This window comes from Rhinichthys klamathensis, unplaced genomic scaffold (assembly GCF_029890125.1).
Source record: "Rhinichthys klamathensis goyatoka isolate OS25496 unplaced genomic scaffold, OSU_Roscu_1.1 h1tg000092l_1, whole genome shotgun sequence".
Taxonomy (NCBI): Eukaryota; Metazoa; Chordata; class Actinopteri; order Cypriniformes; family Leuciscidae; genus Rhinichthys; species Rhinichthys klamathensis.
In genome coordinates, this window is record NW_026606631.1 from 910,610 (window position 1) to 930,740 (window position 20,131).

General features: G+C 44.3%; 1 protein-coding gene across 1 annotated transcript in view; it reads left to right on the top strand.

The window, feature by feature from the left end:
• The window catches only part of LOC130085993 (FYVE, RhoGEF and PH domain-containing protein 6-like), a 47,202-nt gene that overhangs the window by 23,902 nt on the left and 3,169 nt on the right, over window positions 1–20,131 (top strand). The window contains exons 15-19 of the mRNA XM_056252076.1: window positions 1,197–1,299; window positions 1,377–1,523; window positions 17,324–17,432; window positions 17,545–17,642; window positions 18,825–18,959. Of these exons, the coding sequence (XP_056108051.1) occupies window positions 1,197–1,299; window positions 1,377–1,523; window positions 17,324–17,432; window positions 17,545–17,642; window positions 18,825–18,959 (592 nt within the window). The remainder of the gene's footprint in view (window positions 1–1,196; window positions 1,300–1,376; window positions 1,524–17,323; window positions 17,433–17,544; window positions 17,643–18,824; window positions 18,960–20,131) is intronic.

Sequence of the window (20,131 nt, forward strand, 5' to 3'; positions counted from 1 at the left end):
ACCTATGATAATTATATATACAGTATAGTGTTCATCCAGAACAACATGTAACTGTGTAACCACACCCTGGCAACCGTTTAAAGCTACCTAGCAACCATATTGCAACATATAGAAGCCATATTGTAGCTCCACAACATCGTTAAGACATTGTTGTTGTCTCGTATGCAATCATGTACAACATTGTAGCAACTATCCTAGCAACCGAGCGGCGAGTTTTGCCACTGCAAGCACCCTCCATAACCCCCCCACCCCCCGGCAACAGTGTCACCTTTTTTACTCTGAGGAGTTTGCAGGTCTGATAATAACAAAATGACAAACAATTTAGATTTTTTGAAAGTGAATTGTAATATCTATGGTGAACATGAAAATTTTAACTACTGGGCAACAGCAGTATTGGAAAGTCCAGATGAAAAAATAAATAAAAGGAAGTGGACATCGAAGGCAGCCAGCAACAACAAAAGACATAAAACAATTAGTGAAGAACAGCTGGACAGACCCGAAGGCGAAAAACATGAAGTAAACACCAAAAAAACAACAGCTTGGGCTGTCAATGTTTTTAACTTGGCCTTAAGGCCAAAAAAGTAGATTGAGAGGGGACAGACGCTTTAAATGCCCAGCTGCGAGCTTTCTATGCCACCGTCCGAAACCAGTCCGGCGCAGAGTATTCAGTGTCAACTTTTCTTTCCCTAAGAGGTGGACTGATCCATATATACAAATACAACATCATTCGGCAATCGGAATTCAAGTCATCCAAAAGCGTATTCAGGGCCGTCCACAAAAGGTTGGAAGGTTGTAAGAAGAACTCAGTCCTACACACAAGGACAAAAACCTGACAAATGTCTTGAAATAAATCATCTGTACAGTGTTTTGAGGTGTGGTAACTGTAGTATAAGCGGAATAATTGACTCCGGGCCGTTGAATTATTAGAAAAATAATGCACACCCGAGGTGTAATCTGCTTCTCGTCGTGGCCGCATTACCACCTTGGGTGTGCATTATTTTTCTTATAATTCAACGGCCCGGGGTCAATTATTCCTTACTTGGTATGACAAAAGCATTAATAAATTATGATAGAATTTTTTTTCCCCAACAATATGTGAATACTGACCCTTATTTATTTCATGCCCCATAACAAAATTCATACAATTGAATTTGTATGTTTCTGATGTACAAACTCTCATGGTTTTATCCGCAAAGCTCTGCTGCATGTCGAGATGAGTGGCTACAGGCTATTTCTACTGGAATCAACGATTATACTAAGAAAGAGACCACCTTCACCTCAGTTAGAAACCCAGAGATGGTAAACTGACTCATAAACTTTATAATAATCTTCATGTGTGCAATTTTGTTGTAAACTAAATCAATGAAATTTTCCAGGCAACCCAAGAAGTTGTAGACATTGAGGCCCAGCTGGGAACCAGACGCCCAATATGGATCCCAGATCAGAGAGTCACTATGTGTATGATCTGCACCTCTGAGTTCACCCTCGCCTGGAGACGCCACCATTGCAGAGCCTGTGGGAAGGTGAGAAGATTTTGCTCCCTTTAGACCCCATTTACATCTGATATTAAATTACATTCTTGGTAATCCGATCACAAGCAGCAAAACCAGTGTGGCGATGCATGTCCACTGTGTGATCCAATCACTCAAAACACTTTCTGTCATAGGCATAATTTGCAAGTGGGACGGGTTGGACATGTCCCCAACACTTTTTGCCAGGGTCGATATTGTCCCCACCACTTTTTGCCAGGGTCGATATTGTCCCCACTACTTTTTGCCAGGGTCGATATTGTCCCCACCACTTTTTGAAACATCTCGCAGCAAGGATGTGCCTAATACAAAAGAAACATCTCCATTTGATTAGCAATTCGTTCGTTTGTGTTAAAAAAGAGTCGATCTGGCAATGGAATGTGTTGTTTTTGAAATCATGCTGAGTGCTCGTTGCCACTGTTAGCAGTGGCGGGAGGCAACTGTGCTCTCTTGGCACTTGTGCACAAAATGCACACAAACGTCTCCATGCTCTTGATATACAATCACTGATGAACACCAATGGTTTTAATGAGAAAAAGAACAAAACAAGGGCAGATTAGAAACTCTTTGACACACACACAAGTTCTACCACCAGACCATTAAAGGGATAGTTCACCCCAAAATGAAAATTCTGTCAGTAATTACTCACCTTCATGTTGTTCCAACCCCGTAAGACTTTCGTTCATCTTCAGAACACAAATTAAGATATTTTTGATTAAATCTGAGAGCTGGATCACTCCTCCATAGGCTTCTAAGGGATTGAAACTTGCCGGCCCAGAAAAGTTATTAAAGACATCGTTAAAATAGTCCAAGTGACTACAGTGGCTCAATCAATCAAGCGTGGTTTATCAAGCGACGAGAATACTTTTTGTGCGCAAAAAACAAACAAAAATAACAACTTTATACAACTATTCCTTCCTGCTCAGCTACTGTACGGACGCTCTTGCTTACTGCTCCGCGCTTTTTTTATTTTTTTATTTATTTATATTTTTTATTGCTCTATCGTGTTTATATTTTTATATTTTATTTCCTTTTATCACCTAATTTTAACTTCAGCAAATCAGCACAGTGCTCAAACGCCTGATTACTAGAAAAAAGCAGAATTATTTTCTCCGACCAGCCTCCCACTGAAAGCTTACATTCCGGGGAAGAGAAAACACAACTGCCTACATTCATAAGGACGAGAGAAAATGCCTCTTCTGGAATCTACTTGCTGCACTAACTGCCAGAGACTTTTACAAAGGATTGCAGTTCTTGAAACAAAGTTACTTGTGGGACCACCAAACCAGACGGAACACACAACAGAGCTTCATCATGGATGCCATCAGCATGCCGGTGAGTCCCATGAATCTAGTGCTCCAATACAAGCCATACTGAGTGTAGAGAAACAAGCCGATCGACTTACAAATCGATGGCACAAACAGGGAGCGAGACCCAAAGGCACTCGAGACATCAGATTGTCACTAGCATCACACATTGCCGCAGTAGCATCCTCTACCTCAGATACGGCTCTGACAAGGATTGCAAACACTGGTCTCCTACCACCGTCTATACATCTTGAGAACAGATTTGAAGTATTAATGAATGAGGAATCCCTGAATGTGATGAATGTGATCGAACACAGACTGAATAAGCCAGTAGCTAACACTGCTAACTGGCGCTCAAGGTCGAGCAGACAGCGGCACTCAGCTCAGAGCGCAGCCGAGCCCAGGACTCTGATAGTGGGTGACTCCATAATCAGAAACATTATAAGCAGGGACACAACTACATGCTGCCTTCCACAAGCAACAACTTCTGATGTAAATAGGGAACTTCAGAACATTCTGATGAAACATAAGACTGCAAATCGACTCATCATTCATGTGGGGAAGAATGATATTCATAAAGAGCAGTCAGAACTCATTAAGAAGGATTTCAATGAACTTTTTGAAACACTGAAAAGACTGAAAGTTCAGACATTCATCAGTGGACCACTCCCAGCAAGAGGAACAAACAGGTTTTCACGGTTGCTTGGGCTTAACACATGGCTGCAAAAAACCTGCAATATAAAAGTAGTGAACTTCATTGACAACTTCAATCTTTTCTGGAGTCAGAGGCAACTGTTTCAACAGGATGGGCTCCACCCAAACAAACTTGGTTCAAGAGTGCTAAAGGACAATATCTACTACTCCCTCCATCATCCTTCTGCAGTGTGTGCCAATCCACTCAACCTGAATGGCACACACACACCTGGAAACAGTATGAATGACCACAGGACTTCACTTCAGCACCTGAATGGACATGCGGTTGACACATCACACAAGGACAATGATAACACCACTCAGCCACAACAACCTCTGCTCACGGACACAATCTCAGCTGAGCCCTGCCCACAGAGCTCACCACAGACAGACTGTGACATACTAGAACTGCTAGAAGATTCAGCACCCAAGGACGACTTTCTGGAAAACAGCCAGGAAATCCAGGACAGCATACTACAGCCTCCGATAACACCAGAGCAACAGCCCCTCTCACCAGACACGTTATCCCTCTCTCCAGCAACTCCACTTCTGTGCTTCTCAGAGAAAATGGAACAACTGGTGTATGCTGGAACCAAACTATCCCACTCTTTTGCTGCAAGCCCCCAGATGTCAACCAAAAAACGGCAGGCCCCACAACCACCAAAGCCTGCGGGCCCAGCTCGCCCTCCCCTCCTCCTGTGAGAGCTCTTCGGCCTCTGCCACAGCGCCAGGGCCCACACCCTCCAGCGGCTCGAGGTGAACCAAAAACAACTGATACCAGCTCTCAGTGATACGTGTCGGGTCCCCGCTATGATAACAGTAACTTTCTTAAATGTTTACAAAACAAGCGGGAACCCAGTGTGCCTGAATCTTTCTCTATTGCTGTTCAATTACATGATAGAAAATCTAAGGCCTTCAAAAGCCGTACAGCAAACCCATCTAATCTGGTGCCTATTACACGCCAAACTAAGATCGCTGTGGGGACAAAAAGTAAGACTGTTAAGTTAGCACTTTTAAACATCCGCTCACTTAAAAATAAATCACTTCTAGTCAACGACTTAATAACCACATATAACCTGGACTTTATGTTTCTAAATGAAACTCGGCTAGAAGACAGCAGCAGTGCAACAGTCCTCAATGAATCATCCCCTCCTAACTTTACTTTTATGAGTGTTTGCAGAGTGGGTAAGAGAGGCGGGGGCTTAGCTGCTCTTTTTAAAGATGTCTATCAATGTAAGCAAATATCATTCGGGAATTACCCGTCTTTCGAATATCTGGGTATTGTGTTAAAAGGTGCTCCACGTATTTTACTTATCATTATTTACAGGCCTCCAAAATACTCTCCAGCCTTTGCTGAGGACTTTACAGAACTGTTATCAACAATTTCCTCTGAGTTTGACTGTTTTGCCATTGCTGGAGATTTTAACATTCACATAGATAATGCAGAAACCAATATGGCAAAAGAAATCAAAACTGTTTTCAAAACTTTTGATCTGACTCAGCATGTACATGGACCCACACATAATCGTGGACACACTCTAGATTTACTTATCAGTAAGGGTCTAAACATCTCATCGATTGCTATTAAGGATGTAGCACTGTCTGATCATTTCTGTATTTTCTTTGATATATTGATCTCTCCTGCCATTGAAGCTAGATCTGTGTCTGTCAAGAAGAGATGCTTAAAGGTGCTCTATGTAACTTTTAGCGGCCTCTAGTGGTGATGTTTCAGATTGCAACCAAATTTTACAAGAGCGCTCGTGCTCGAACTCATAGACAATACCGTCTATTACGCAAATATCTCGGCGAATACTAGACGGATTCGGCGAGCACCGAGCTCGTTGGGACCATCTAGTCGAGCTGAAAAGAACCATACAAGTTCCATAGTTTTTGGTGGAGTTTTCGCGGAGATATTAGCAGAAAACCATCGGGCGCGCTGCAAAATTGCGGACGCCGGTGACGTCACGATCTCAGAAGAAAATCGCTCGTATCTCTGGAACGCAAAGACCCAGAGAGCTCAAATTCGGGGGAGGAGGTCCCAGGGGAACCCTTGCCCGAATGCTAGAGTGGCGGGCCTCGGGGATGCCCCCTACCGGATTGCCGTTCGCTGGGACCCCCGATTTCGAACGGCTATAACTCGGGGAGCGGGGCGAGTTGGACCTCGGGGGTGGGCTCGTTCGAAAGGCCCCGTCCAGCACTACGAACGATTAGAGTCTTGGGAATATTGATCAAAGATTGACTGAGATATAAGCCGAAAAACGTGGTGCCTTTAACCGGACGTAACTCCCTGACCGTCTACAATAGACTGTATATAAGGAGAGAGGCTCGGGAGCGCGCATGCACGTCACATCCGTTGGATTTCGCGGTAAATCCGACCCGGAGACTTCACATAGAAATAGGAATACTGGCCTTCAGAGGTAATAGCAAAACTCGACAAGTGGATCATTTTAATGTGTGATTACAACCCCTTCACACACAGGCAATAAAAAAAGGATTCATTTTAGTAGAAAAGTTACATAGAGCACCTTTAAATGAGAACATTAGTGTGCTATTTATGAAGGCTATATCTTTAAAACCAAGCATATCTGCTGACTCTGTTGATTTTCTCCTTGAATCTTTTAACTCAAAAATTAAAAGTGTAATTGATGAAATTGCTCCTGTGAAAGTCAGGAAAAATAGTGGTAGACAAAAAGCACCTTGGAGAAACTCAACAGCTATGCAAAACATGAAAAGACAATGCAGAAGAGCAGAGCGCATGTGGCGGAAGACAAAACTTGTAGTCCATTATAACATCTACAAAGACAGCATCCATGCTTTTAATATGGAACTAGGCAAAGCTAGACAGACTTTCTTCTCGAATATTATAAACAGCAACTTAAACAACACACGCACTCTTTTTGCTACTGTAGAGAGACTGACAAACCCCCCAAGCCAGATTCCCAGTGAAATGCTCTCAGACAGCAAGTGCAGTGAGTTTGCTTCTTTCTTCTCTGAGAAAATCAATAATATCAGAAAGGTGATCAGCTCATCCTTGAGTTGCGCTGGGGTCAAACAGATCAGACCACTACCTGAGAAAGTAGTTACTATGTCTGTTTTCGAAGAAATTGATGGCAAAATTTTGGAAGAAACCATACAGCACCTTAAAACATCAACCTGCGCCCTTGACGCACTTCCCACATCTTTTTTCAAAAGTGTGTTAAACAGCTTAGAAGCAGATCTTCTAGAAGTGGTAAATGCCTCACTTCTCTCTGGGAGTTTTCCAAACTCCCTGAAAACTGCAGTTGTCAAGCCCCTCCTGAAAAAGAGCAATCTGGATAAGACCATCTTAAGCAATTATACACCGATCTCAAGAACCGAATCTCTTACCACAGCTATGCAGATGACACACAGCTCTACTTAGCCCTATCGCCTAACGACTACAGCCCCATTGACTCCCTGTGCCAATGCATTGATGAAGTAAACGGTTGGATGTGCCAAAACTTTCTTCAGTTAAACAAAGACAAAACTGAAGTCATTGCGTTTGGAAACAAAGATGAAGTTCTCAAGGTGAATGCATACCTTGACTCTAGGGGTCTAACAACTAAAAATCAAGTCAGGAATCTTGGTGTGTCTCTAGAGTCAGACCTTAGTTTCAGTAGTCATGTCAAAGCAATTACTAAATCAGCATACTATCATTTGAAAAATATTGCAAGAATTAGATGCTTTGTTTCCAGTCAAGACTTAGAGAAACTTGTGCATGCTTTCATCACCAGCAGGGTGGATTATTGTAATGGACTCCTCACTGGCCTTCCTAAAAAGACCTTAAGACAGTTGCAGCTCATACAGAACGCTGCTGCCAGGATTCTGAGCAGGACCAGAAAATATTAACATATCACACCAGTCCTCAGGTCTTTACACTGGCTCCCAGTTACATTTAGGATTGATTTTAAAGTATTATTACTGGTATATAAATCATTCAATGGCCCAGGACCTCAAAATATTGCAGATATGCTCACTGAATATAAACCAAACAGATCACTCAGATCATTAGGATCACATCAGCTAGAAATACCAAGGGTTCACTCTAAGCATGGTGAGTCTGCTTTTAGCTATTATGCCAGCCGCAGCTGGAACCAGCTTCCAGAGGAGATCAGATGTGCTCCTACAGTAGTCACATTCAAATCCAGACTCAAAACACATCTGTTTAGCTATGCATTTACTGAATGAGCACTGTGCCACTGTTCGTCCGACTGTTTTTACTGTACTTTATTTTATTCTTTATTCTAAACTGTTTTAATTGTTCTTATTTGTTTTGATTATTTTATTTTCTCCTATGTAAAGCACTTTGAATTACCATTGTGTATGAAATGTGCTATATAAATAAACTTGCCTTGCCTTGCCTTGCCTATTCATTTTCTTCTCTGTGGGCCTCGAGTTAGTTCACGTAGTGTAACAGCGCAGCGCTTCTGGGTTGTACGTCACACGCATCACACACATGACCAGCGTCAGCCAATAGTGAGCCTACGTGTGACGTACAACCCAGAAGCGCCGTGCAGAATTTTCATTTTGGGGTGAACTATCCCTTTAAAGCACACGATCATTCCATGCGAATCTATGTATTTATTCACTGACAGGAAGAATCTCGGTGTAACATAAGTCCACTGAAAGCGAGTTGCATGTGAACCCAAGGGTATTTTTATTTGAATACAAACATGAACAAAATACAAAATAAACAAAGAAAAGAAGAAACATGAACTTAAACATGAACTTGAACATGGACTTTAAAGGTTAGTTCACACCCAAAAATAAAATTTCTGTCATTAATTACTCACCCTCGTGTCGTTCCAAACCCGTAAGACCTTCGTTTAAAAACCCATAGGAAAATTAGTCTTCCGGGTTTTGACGTCATTCTGAGAAGGGTTTTCCTGCACAACCGGAGGCTGCAGTTTCAGGACCCCAGTTTTAGGACCGCAGTTTCAGGACCCTAGTTCTCTTACGAGCGGTTCTCTCGTATTGCGTAAGCTAGCTTACGCTACGGGAAAGATTAATCTTTTCTGAGAAATTGAAGCCAAAAAATTATCCTATAATTTTGTATCCATTGTCAACGCAGTTCAGCTGCAGCAGACCATGAGCGGGCTAGCTTGCAGCTCATTGGTTCGCTCACAGAGAACTGCTTAAGCCTATGAGGAGACGCGAATGAACTCTCGGCCAATGAGAGTCTGACATGCTCTCATTGCGTCAGAGCCCGCCGAAACGGGCGTGGTCAGAGAGTATAAATTCGCCTCTCAGGCTGTAAACACTGATTTTCATCTCTTCAGCGAGGCTACACGCATCTGCTGATCCTGAGAGAAGCCGCCGTCGTCGAAAAGGCAACTCTAGCGAGCATCTGGGAGACTGAGGAAGCCGGCCGTCTTCGCCACCTTCAGCCGTCCTGCGAGCTAGCGCCATCCGACGGATTTGTATCCTTTTTACGAAAAGCTTCCTGTATTGTTTTGTATCTAAAAGAGCCGAGCGTCTTTGTAAAGATGTCTCGTAAATCTTCCTGCGGTTCTTGCCGCGCTCCCCTCGAGACTGGAGACCGCCACGTCATCTGCGCTCTCTGCCTCGGATTGGAGCACGCCGAGCTCGCCCTCGCCGATGGCGGCTGCGTTCTCTGCGAGGAGATGCCGTTGTCGACCCTGCGGGCTCGACTTCAGGCCACTAAAGTTGCTTCCGCGCCGCCTCTGACTTCGCCGCGGAAGAAGAAACGCCGCTCTCAGAGGCCGCCGGAACCCCAGCTGGAAGCGTTCATCCCGCCGGAGCCTGTCGCCTTCCGCTCTCCTTCTCCGCCGCTTCCGGACGTACAGTTGCCGCCGAGTGGCCGATCTGTCGCCTCCGATGACGCAGCGGACATCAAGGAAACTTGTTCGCTTCTCGCTTCAGACAGTGAGGAACGGTCCGGTTCTCACGCCTCCTCGGCCCGAGAATCCTCTGGGACCCGCGCTGGAATCGAGGAGGAATTAGTGTGCCTCCTCTCACAGGCCGTCGAACGCCTCGGGCTCGATTGGTCCCCTCCCCCCGAGCAGACCATCAACCGTATGGACGGCAGCTACTTCCGCCAGCGCTCGACTCCCGTCACTAAACGGGCCGCGCCCTTCCTGCCTGAACTGCACGCGTAACTCACAAAGTCCTGGAATGCCCCGCTCTCTGCCAGAACTCGCTCTGACTCTTCCACCCCGCTTCGCATTGTGGACGGAGCCGCAGAAAAGGGCTATCTCTCCATTCCCCCTGTAGAGGACCTGGTCGCCGCACATTTATGCCCGCCTTCCACGAGATGGCGCTCATCACCTGTGCTTCCCTCTAAAGCCTGCAGAGCGACTTCGAGCTTTCACGCCCGCGCTTACTCAGCCGCCGGCCAAGCAGCCTCTGCACTCCACTCCATGTCCGTCCTTCAGATTCTACAGGGCGATTTACTTCGCGAATGGGACGAGAGCGGAAAAAATCCCCCCTCAGTCGCGGATTTGAGGAGCGCCACGGACATTGCCCTTCGCGCTACAAAATCTGCTGCTCAAGCCCTGGGGAAATGCATGGCCGCCATTTGTGTGTCTGAAAGACATTTGTGGCTCACACTCGCCGACATGGGTGATTCTGAGCGCGCCGCCTTTCTCAACGCCCCGCTCTCTCCATCCGGCCTCTTCGGATCTGCTGTCACGGGTATCGTTGACCGTTTCTCCGAAGTGCAGAAAGCCTCCCAGGCCATGAATCTTTTTCTGCCTCGTCGCGCTAGCTCCTCTGCAGGCCGCTCACGTGACCAGCCTCCTGCACGAGCCCCACCCCAGCGCCCAGCTCAGCACAGTCAGACTTTTCAGCGACGCCAGGGCGGCCGCCCTCGTTCTCGCTCTGACAGCCGCCACAGACCGCCGCCTCCCCGGGGGCCTCGGCCCAGGATCACGCTGAAACCTGACCACTCGAAGTCTGCCTAGCACAGCTGAGGAAAAGACGGTGCTCTCCCGCCGCGGCCGGACCGCCGTCAAAGTTTCGCCCTCTGTTAGTCCCCGCTCACGCGGCTACTACAGCAGTGTACCCCGCCATTACCAAGCCGGTCCCCTTTCCCGCTTGCATGAGCACAAACGCCGTTTTCACGGCGACCCAGAGAAATCTCAAAAAGAGCATAAAAGCCTCATGTGTAGAAAATGTGCCCACAACACTGTGTTCACTCATACACAAAAGCATTTCAGTTCCCGTGTGTCTCACAGAGCCCACTCTCTTAAAGCGGTTCCAACCCGCTCGAGTTTCAGAGTGCATAAGCGCGCCCACGAGCCCGTCTGCGCGTCCCACCTCTGCTCACTCTGTTACACGGCCCTTAAACTCCTCTCTGAGTGTAAGTCCCGCTGTCATAAACACTATGAGCGCGCCCGCGCAGCCCGCTATGTGCAGCAACGGGGACCATGTAGCCATCCACCCCTTAGCGTTACGCTTCAAAGCGTGGGAAGCTATTCCGGGAATTTCCCAGTGGGTGCTAAACACAATAAGGCTAGGCTATCGCTTGCAGTTTCACCGCCGCCCTCCACGTTTCCGAGCGCGGCTAGAAACTATTGTGAACCCAGAAGCAGTGACTCTGCTCCGTTCAGAGATAGCAAAACTATTGTGCAAAAGGGCTATAGAGAGAGTTCCTCTATCTATGAGCGAGTCGGGGTTTTACGGCCGTTATTTTCTGGTTCCAAAGAAAGACGGCGGCCTCAGACCAATCTTAGACCTCAGATTTCTGAACAAAGGTCTCATGAAGAGACTGTTCAAAATGCTCACTATCAGAAAACTCCTCGCGCACGTGCGCCAGGGGGACTGGTTCATTTCACTAGATCTGAAAGATGCTTACTTTCAGATTCAGATAAATCCCCTTCACAGGCCATTCTTACGTTTCGCCTTCGAAGGCCAGGTTTATCAATACACCGTCCTCCCGTTCGGCCTATCCCTAGCACCCCGCACGTTCACGAAGTGCATGGATGCGGTGCTCGCCCCCCTGCGGAGTCAGGGGCTGCGAATACTGAACTATTTGGACGACTGGCTGATTTTGCCACAATCACAGAGAGAGCTACTGTCTCATCGTACAGTTCTCCTCGACCATCTGAAAGCTTTGGGCCTCTCTGTCAACTGGACAAAGAGCGTACTACAACCCAGTCAGACTATCTCCTTCTTGGGTATAGAGCTAGACTCGGTCACGATGACGGCTCGTCTGTCAACACAGCGCGCGCGCCGTGTTCAGCGTCTCGCCGCATCTTTTCAGATGAACAGACTCACACCTCTGAAAACTTTTCAGAAGGCGTTGGGTTACATGGCCTCAGCCTCCGCGGTGCTCCAGCTGGGGTTACTGCGCATGCGCCCGCTTCAGCTCTGGTTGAAGAGCCGTGTGTCTCACCGCGCGTGGACCACGGGTCACCAGCTGTTAAAGGTAACGCAGACCTGTATCACAGCTCTGCAGCCATGGACCGTGGCAGAATGGTTTCAGCGGGGCGTTTCCATGGGGACCCTTTCTCGCCTAAAAGTCATCTCGACAGACGCATCCAACACGGGTTGGGGTGCGGTCTGCGAGGGCTCACCGGCCTTCGGCCCCTGGTCAGTTCAGGAGAGTCCTACACATAAACTGTTTGGAGATGCTGGCGGTCGAGAACGCGCTCACGCGCTTTCTTCCGCGCATTCACGGTCACCACGTGCTGATCCGTTCGGACAATATAGCCGTGGTCTCCTATCTAAACCGTCAGGGCGGAGTCAGATCCAGGAATCTCTTCCAGCTGACAGAACGCATTTTAGTTTGGTCTCAGTGTCACCTGCTCTCGCTCAGAGCGACGCACGTGCCGGGTCATCTGAACGACGGTCCAGACAGTCTGTCCAGGAACCCCATTCCCCCCGGGGAATGGTCCCTGCACACTCTTACAGTCCAAAAGCTGTGGCGAATATTCGGCAGAGCAGAGGTGGACCTCTTCGCCTCAGAAGAGAACACCCACTGCCCAATGTTTTTCTCAAAGAGCGAGGACGCGCTAGCCCAGACCTGGCCCAGCCGCCCGCTTTATGCATTCCCTCCGGTTTCTCTGCTACCACAGGTGCTTCAGAGAATCAGGGAAACACGCCACTCGGTGCTCCTCATAGCCCCGCGTTGGCAGGGTCAGATTTGGTTTCCGGAGCTCACTCAGCTGTCACAGACAGCCCCGTGGCCCATTCCAGTCAGAGCAGATCTCCTCTCCCAAGCTCGCGGCACGATCTGGCATCCCCACCCAGAGCGCTGGGCGCTACATGCGTGGGTGATCAACGACTACCCGTCACTTTGCCAGAGGGAGTGTTAAACACGAATACGCAGGCTAGGGCGGCTTCTACTAGAAGGCTCTATGCGTCTAAATGGTCGGTGTTCTCTAAATGGTGCACCGACAGAAATTTGGACCCACAGTCATGCGAGGTCCCTTCCTTGCTAGTTTTTCTCCAAGAGATGTTGGACAAGGGCAGGTCCCCGTCCACTCTCAAGGTGTATGTGGCAGCTGTCGCAGCGTTCGTTGAACCCTGGCGCGGCCAGTCACTGGGCAAAGAGGGCTTGGTCATCCGCTTCCTCAGGGGAGCTAGAAGGATGAACCCCCCCCTTCGGTGCCGATTTGGGACCTTTCCATAGTTCTCGAAGCTATGAAAGCCCCCCCATTCGAACCGCTAAACACCGTGGACCTCAAATACCTTTCGCTCAAAACCGTTTTTCTGCTCGCGCTCGCGTCAGTAAAACGTGTGGGAGACCTTCACGCGCTGTCCAGTAGTGCTTCCTGTCTCGAGTTTGGGCCCAATGACTCCTTAGTCGTTCTCAAACCTAGACATGGTTATGTCCCAAAAGCGATTGGTACCCCGTTCAGGGCACAAGTTATTTCCCTATCGGCTCTGCCTGCTGCCGATAGCGAATCTGACTCTAATCTCCTGTGTCCAGTCAGGGCCCTGAGATTATACATTACTCGCACTGCTCCGGTCAGACGATCTGAGCAGCTTTTTGTTTCGTTCGGTGGGCGCACCAAAGGGTTGGCCGCCTCGAAACAGACTTTATCCAGATGGATAGTTGATGCCATTGCAGCCGCATACGCATCAAAAGACCTGCCATGCCCTCTGGGCATCAGGGCTCATTCCATTAGAGGCATGGCCTCATCGTGGGCATGGTCCAGCGGAATTTCCATTCATGACATTTGTGTGGCAGCGGGATGGACTTCCCCCTCCACCTTTGTCAGATTTTACAATCTGGAAGTTCCCGCCTTGCAGGCTAAACTACTAGCAGTCTAGTAGGTTACAGCTCTTCGGGTTGAGCTGCACTATAGGGAATTATTCACTCAGACCGGTTTCGCTCTGTCCCTCTCTATCATGTGCTTATGTACTACACAATCTCCGGCCCGTTCTGCTGGCCTTTGTCACATGTACATATATTTTTATTCCCACTCATAAGGGTTCCCCGGGGTCTCCCCTGGGACTCATAGTGGATGCTTAGCACGCACGGCGTTGACCAGGTGTTCCCGTAGCGTAAGCTAGCTTACGCAATACGAGAGAACCTCTCGTAAGAGAACGAATCGGTTACCTAACGTAACTTCGGTTCTCTCTAGATGAGGGAACGAGTATTGCGTTCCTAGCCGTGCTTGTGCTACTAGCGCTCTCGCTTCATTCTATGAAAACCAGTGTTTACAGCCTGAGAGGCGAATTTATACTCTGACCACGCCCGTTTCGGCGGGCTCTGACGCAATGAGAGCATGTCAGACTCTCATTGGCCGAGAGTTCATTCGCGTCTCCTCATAGGCTTAAGCAGTTCTCTTTGAGCGAACCAATGAGCTGCTAGCTAGCCCGCTCATGGTCTGCTGCAGCTGAACTGCGTTGACAATGGATACAAAATTATAGGATAATTTTTTGGCTTCAATTTCTCAGAAAAGATGAATCTTTCCCGTAGCGTAAGCTAGCTTACGCAATACTCGTTCCCTCATCTAGAGAGAACCGAGGTTACGTTAGGTAACCGATTCGTTTTCTGTTACAGTGCCACCTACCGAACTGGATCACCAAAAACGCTCATTTAACCCCTTTCGTGGCAAAGATCACAGACGGCCCCAGATTATTGTTCAACATTCATTATTCGTTAAAACATCACACTCTTACTTATTTGATCTAGACAAACTGAGCATCATTAGAAAGATTTAAAACTCCAGCTTCGATAGTTGACCACTGTTTATGATAAAACTGGTTTGCAGTGACATTCATTTCTTAATTTATGACAGGAGTGCAAAATTATTCATCTGTAACGTTCGTTATTTTGAATAGAAATCATCACTCATAAAGCAGTCATTCATGTCTTCTCTGGTTTATTTGTGTTCACATACAGCATCCGCCAGCTCTTAGTCCAATGGTGGACATATTTGGAGAAATAATGATTTTCATGTTCCACTAAATTATGCGATCTGAAGCTCAAACAGCGAACACACAAGGGGGTAATCCATCGACCGGAAGTTGAAGCCGGCCGGGTGCCGCCATGTTTGTAGCAGAACTTCACTTGCGTTAGCATTTCCATTGACTCCCATTCATTTTGGCGTCACTTTGACAGCGAATAACTTTACATCTGAGGCGTTTAAAGACTCCATTTGTCCATTATTTATTTCTAAAGAAACACGACAATGTATAAAGGGCTCCATTACCTTCTATGTTACAGTATGGCCCCGTATAAACAGATTTAGTAAAAATAGGCTAACGATTGCGTCATAACCACTCGACTCTCTGTCGCGCTGTACAGAAATTACCGTACAGACAGGAGGAGAAGCTCGCAGGCAATCGGGGGGACGTCCCGTCAAGGGAGAAGCCCATAGATAATGAGTCCATAAAAGCAACGGAATACTTACTCCTGCTCACTCACGCCAAAGAACTCTTTGCTCAAGTTCCCTGTCTCTGCAAGATTAACGTTGGCAATTTTCACGCACCGCTACTAGAAGATTAACGTCTGTCAGACAGGTTGCTCACGTCATCAAGCTTAGTTTGAGTCGGTTTGAGTCTGCGCGTCAGGAACGGAAGTGTTCAAAAATCGCTAAAAATGGGCTTCAACTGTCTCAACTGAGTTCCAATGAGATGGCTCTGTCCACTTCTTATACTGTCTATGCGAACACAGCGAGATCTGTCTATGGATCTATCTCTCCTCTTCCTGATTTGCGTCAGTTCTCTGCGCTCTCTTATTCGCTATAGAGCTGTCAATCATCTCACGTGGTTTAACGTGACAATAATCCTGCCCTTCTGCATGACGCGCTGCTGTGTACACTTCCTCATTCTGACCTCCGTGATAACAAAGCTAAAACACATCTCTTCACCTGAAACAAGAAGCTAATAAATGCACGATTTCGAGTATATGTGGTTTGTGTGTGATTTTCGATATTTTAAAGAAGTATGATGTAATGATTTAGAATGTATGTTAAACTGACATCTTAAAGATGTCTATCAGATGTTAGTAAACAGCAGATGCTTTCCAGATGAAGTGATCTTTAACAGACATCTTGCATATATAACATATTTCAACATCTTTTTTTTTACTTAAAACCATTTTAAACCGCGACCGGAATATGATACAAATACTCTATGGTGGTTTAAAGTGAGCTTTAAGTAAAAGTGTAATATTAATATTTTAAATTGTGTCATGTAGCTTGATGCTACTTGCTCTAATCCACCTGCTGCAGGAGCTTTTCTATTCCATAATCTTCTTTGTTAATATATATATATATATATATATACTTCTAACAAGACTTAAGATAATAGCTGGATCTTGATACTATGTACAAACTAAACCACCTGGATCCTATAACTGCGGTCCTGAAACCGCAGCCGCAGCTATATCATCCAGTTCGGTAGGTGGCGCTGTCACAAAAAAACTAGGGTCCTGAAACTGCGGTCCTAAAACTGGGGTCCTGAAACTGCAGCCTCCGGTTGTGCAGGAACATACTACTGGTCATTCTTGCACAACTCTACTAGCGACACCGGTGGCCGTTAATGAACTGCAAGAGACTGAACGTGATTCAAGGCCCTGATATACTCTCTGCGAATTTCTGTTCCGTTCTTTGTTTAGAAGTAAAAAGAAGTTGGAAATACCTTTGCAGCAACATACAGTCAAAGAACATCCTGACTCCGTCCGCACTGCTGAGAGCGATGTAATTTATTTAGCGCTTTTTACAATACAGATTGTTGAAGCAGATGTACAGTGAGAAATTAATGCAGCAAAGGTTGTTTTGGCTGTATAGAAGCTCTAGAAGAAAGTCATTGTCCAGTTTTAGTTTGTTGATTCATTTCCATTGAAAATAAAAACTTTATTAATTTAGTTAATTTGTCTTAGCAGCATAGAGAAAACAGTTCTCATACAGTGCAGAGCTCTTACGGCATTATCCTGACCTGAACATTGTATTAATTTAGTATGTCATTGAAAGGAAGAGAGAGGTTCTAAACGTCACATCCTTTTGATTTTCCTGGCAAAAACATCCCGAATTCTTTACATAAAAATCAGTCTACAGGCTTTCATACAACAGGGAAGGTCTTGTTTTTTAAGTTTTGTTACAAGCTGTTTACACATTGGCAATAAAAAATCGATTAATACATGAAAATTATATACATATAGCCCCTTTTATAATTCATATTAAAAATTCATATTATTTTGAAAATACTTTTTACTTTTTTATTTGAAGAAATATTTAAGGAAAGTGTTTTTATATGTGATTTTTTTTACTTGTGTAAAGTTTTCTTTCAGTCTTTCTGTTGCATATAATTGTTCAATGATGCTTATGTGTGCATGCCTTCTTCTCTCTTGGCTTGTAGGTTGTGTGTCAGGCCTGTTCGACTAATGAACAGCCACTGAAATATATGAAGAACCGCCTTGCGCGAGTTTGCGATCTCTGCTTTTCTGCATTGCAGCAGAGCAATTCAGGTTCATGATGCAAACACACTCATACAGAAACATTGTCTGCTTTAATGTATTTTTATGTATTTGTATTGATTTCTATAAAATAAGAGTTTGTGTGACATTTTACTCATATTAGGTGACGAAGCACCCAGTAATGTGCCTCTTTCGCCTGCTAAGTCCCCTGGTTCCTTTCCATTCAGAAAGCAGAAGAAAATACCAGCAGCCCTAAAAGAGGTGATGATCCAAAGAACTGCAACTGTCTTTTAGATGCCAATCAAAACTTACTTAATCTGACCTAATATAATAAAGACCGTTTCCAGTTCACAGTGTATTGAGCCATTGACAATTATCTTGTACCGCCTTTAGCATAGTTTATCAAATTATCTTAAAGACATGTAATATGTGATGTGTGATATTTAAATCTATAATTTTGTGAAAATAATGCTATAGTATTTGCTTGTGGGATTTAATTCAAATGTGATATGTTTACAAGCATTTTTGGCAGGTGAAAATATGCTCTCTGGCCTAAAAAAAATAAAAAAAAATAATGAAATCTGAAAACCCTGTTGAAACGAAGGGTGTTTTCACCTTGTCAATTGTCAATGTATTGAGCCATTGACAATTATCTTGTACCGCCTTTAGCATAGTTTATCAAATTATCTTAAAGACATGTAATATGTGATGTGTGGTATTTAAATCTATAATTTTGTGAAAATAATGCTATAGTATTTGCTTGTGGGATTTAATTCAAATGTGATATGTTTACAAGCATTTTTGGCAGGTGAAAATATGCTCTCTGGACTAAAACAAATAAAAAAATAATGAAATCTGAAAACCCTGTTGAAACGAAGGGTGTTTTCTCCAAGGTAGGCAGAAAAAAAAATCTTAAAAAATTGGGCTGAGAAAATAAGACAAAGTAATAAATGAACAAACTTTGGCAAATCCAGAGATTAGTTTTTAAACACTATTTTGTTTTCGGTCTGACTGATTAAACACACCTGTGCAAACTGTAAAACTGACTGCTATAAATCTGACTAGTATGAGTTACATTTATGAGTTAATTTCATACACTACCGTTCAAACGTTTGGAATGTTTTTTTTTTAAAGATGAGAAATGGATACTTTTATTCAGCAAGGATGCATTAAATTAATCAAAAGTGACAATAAATAAATTTATAATGTTACAAACGATATTTAAATTAATGCTTTTGAATCATAAAAAAATGAAGGTTTCCACAAACATTAAGCAGCACAACTGTTTGATAACAATAATGTTTTTATTATTAAAAAAATACTTTTTTCAAAAAGAGTTCTTCTATTTTAAAAAATACTTCTTTCAAAAACATTTAAAAATCTTATCAATCCCAAACTTCTGAACAGTAGTGTCAGTAAATTGAATCCATTCATTAATTTCAGGTTTCAGCGAACACAGATGGGTCCACGATGAGCGGCTACTTGGACCTCTCCAACAGGAAAGCCAACAGGAAACCGTGGAAACGGTTCTGGTTTGTCATCCTGAACAAAGTTCTGTACACATATGCTGCGAGTGAGGTAAGATTATATCATTTCAGACATTTGAATATAATGAAAATCTCAGCATAACTGAGTACACCCCCTCTTGAGCATAAAAATATATTGGTAACACTTTACATTGTTACCAAGGACTAAGAATTAAAAATATACTTCTAAAGCATTTATTAATCTTAGTTAATGTTAATTTCAACATTTACTAATACATTAATAAAATCAAAAGTTTAATTTGTTAACATTAGTTAATGCACTGTGAACTAACATGAACAAACAACGAACAGTCGTATTTTTATTAACTATTGTTATATGTTAAGAAAGATGTAGAAATACTGTAGCAAATGTATTGCTCATTGTTATTAATGTTAGTTTATGCATTAACTGATTTTAACAAATAGAACCGGATTGTAGTGTTACCAATATTTTTATTAATAAATTTATTAATGATCACTATTACAATTCATTTAAAGATAAAAATTGTATTAAACGTACTAGGATATACTTGATAAAAATAGAGAAAAATGTCATCAATATCTGTAAAATAAGTAAATTGGCCAAATTTGCTTAAATTAATGGTTGCAAAAATGAGTACATTGATTAAATCCAAGAAACAACGAAACAATGCTCAAGCAATATTCTACATCCTCCAAAAATGTAAGTATACTGCTCTGCCCCTTCTTGCCATTGAGTGTGCAAATTCACGAGAAGTGTTCACATCTAATGTTTAACTCCTGGAGTATGACTGTTCAACTACACAATCCCCCACAGGTGCCCCATAAAGTCCCGTGACATACTGAAGGATTTTCACCTCGAGAGAATGTATAGAGTCATTGGCATGTTGAAAAAGTGTCCAACAATGCAGGGAATAATGAGAAGACTGATGAAGCATTAAGCACAACTGCCCCACTCATACATCCTTCACTCCCGAACCAGGCTCTTCTCACTGTACTCCTCCCCCTTGCTATGCCATTTATTTTGGATGCTGTTAGATCCAAAATGATGTATTTGGCTTCATGAGACCAGAATGTGGATTACCAGAAGTCTATATTTTGTTAATTTGGGCTTTGGAATAGACTAAATGAGCTTCTTGTGCTTTGGATACAGTAGGTTATGGAAGCCACTTTATATTTTGTGAATCCCAACAATCTTTTGCTACACATCAGAAATATATTTTTTGGTTTTCCCCACTGTGATGG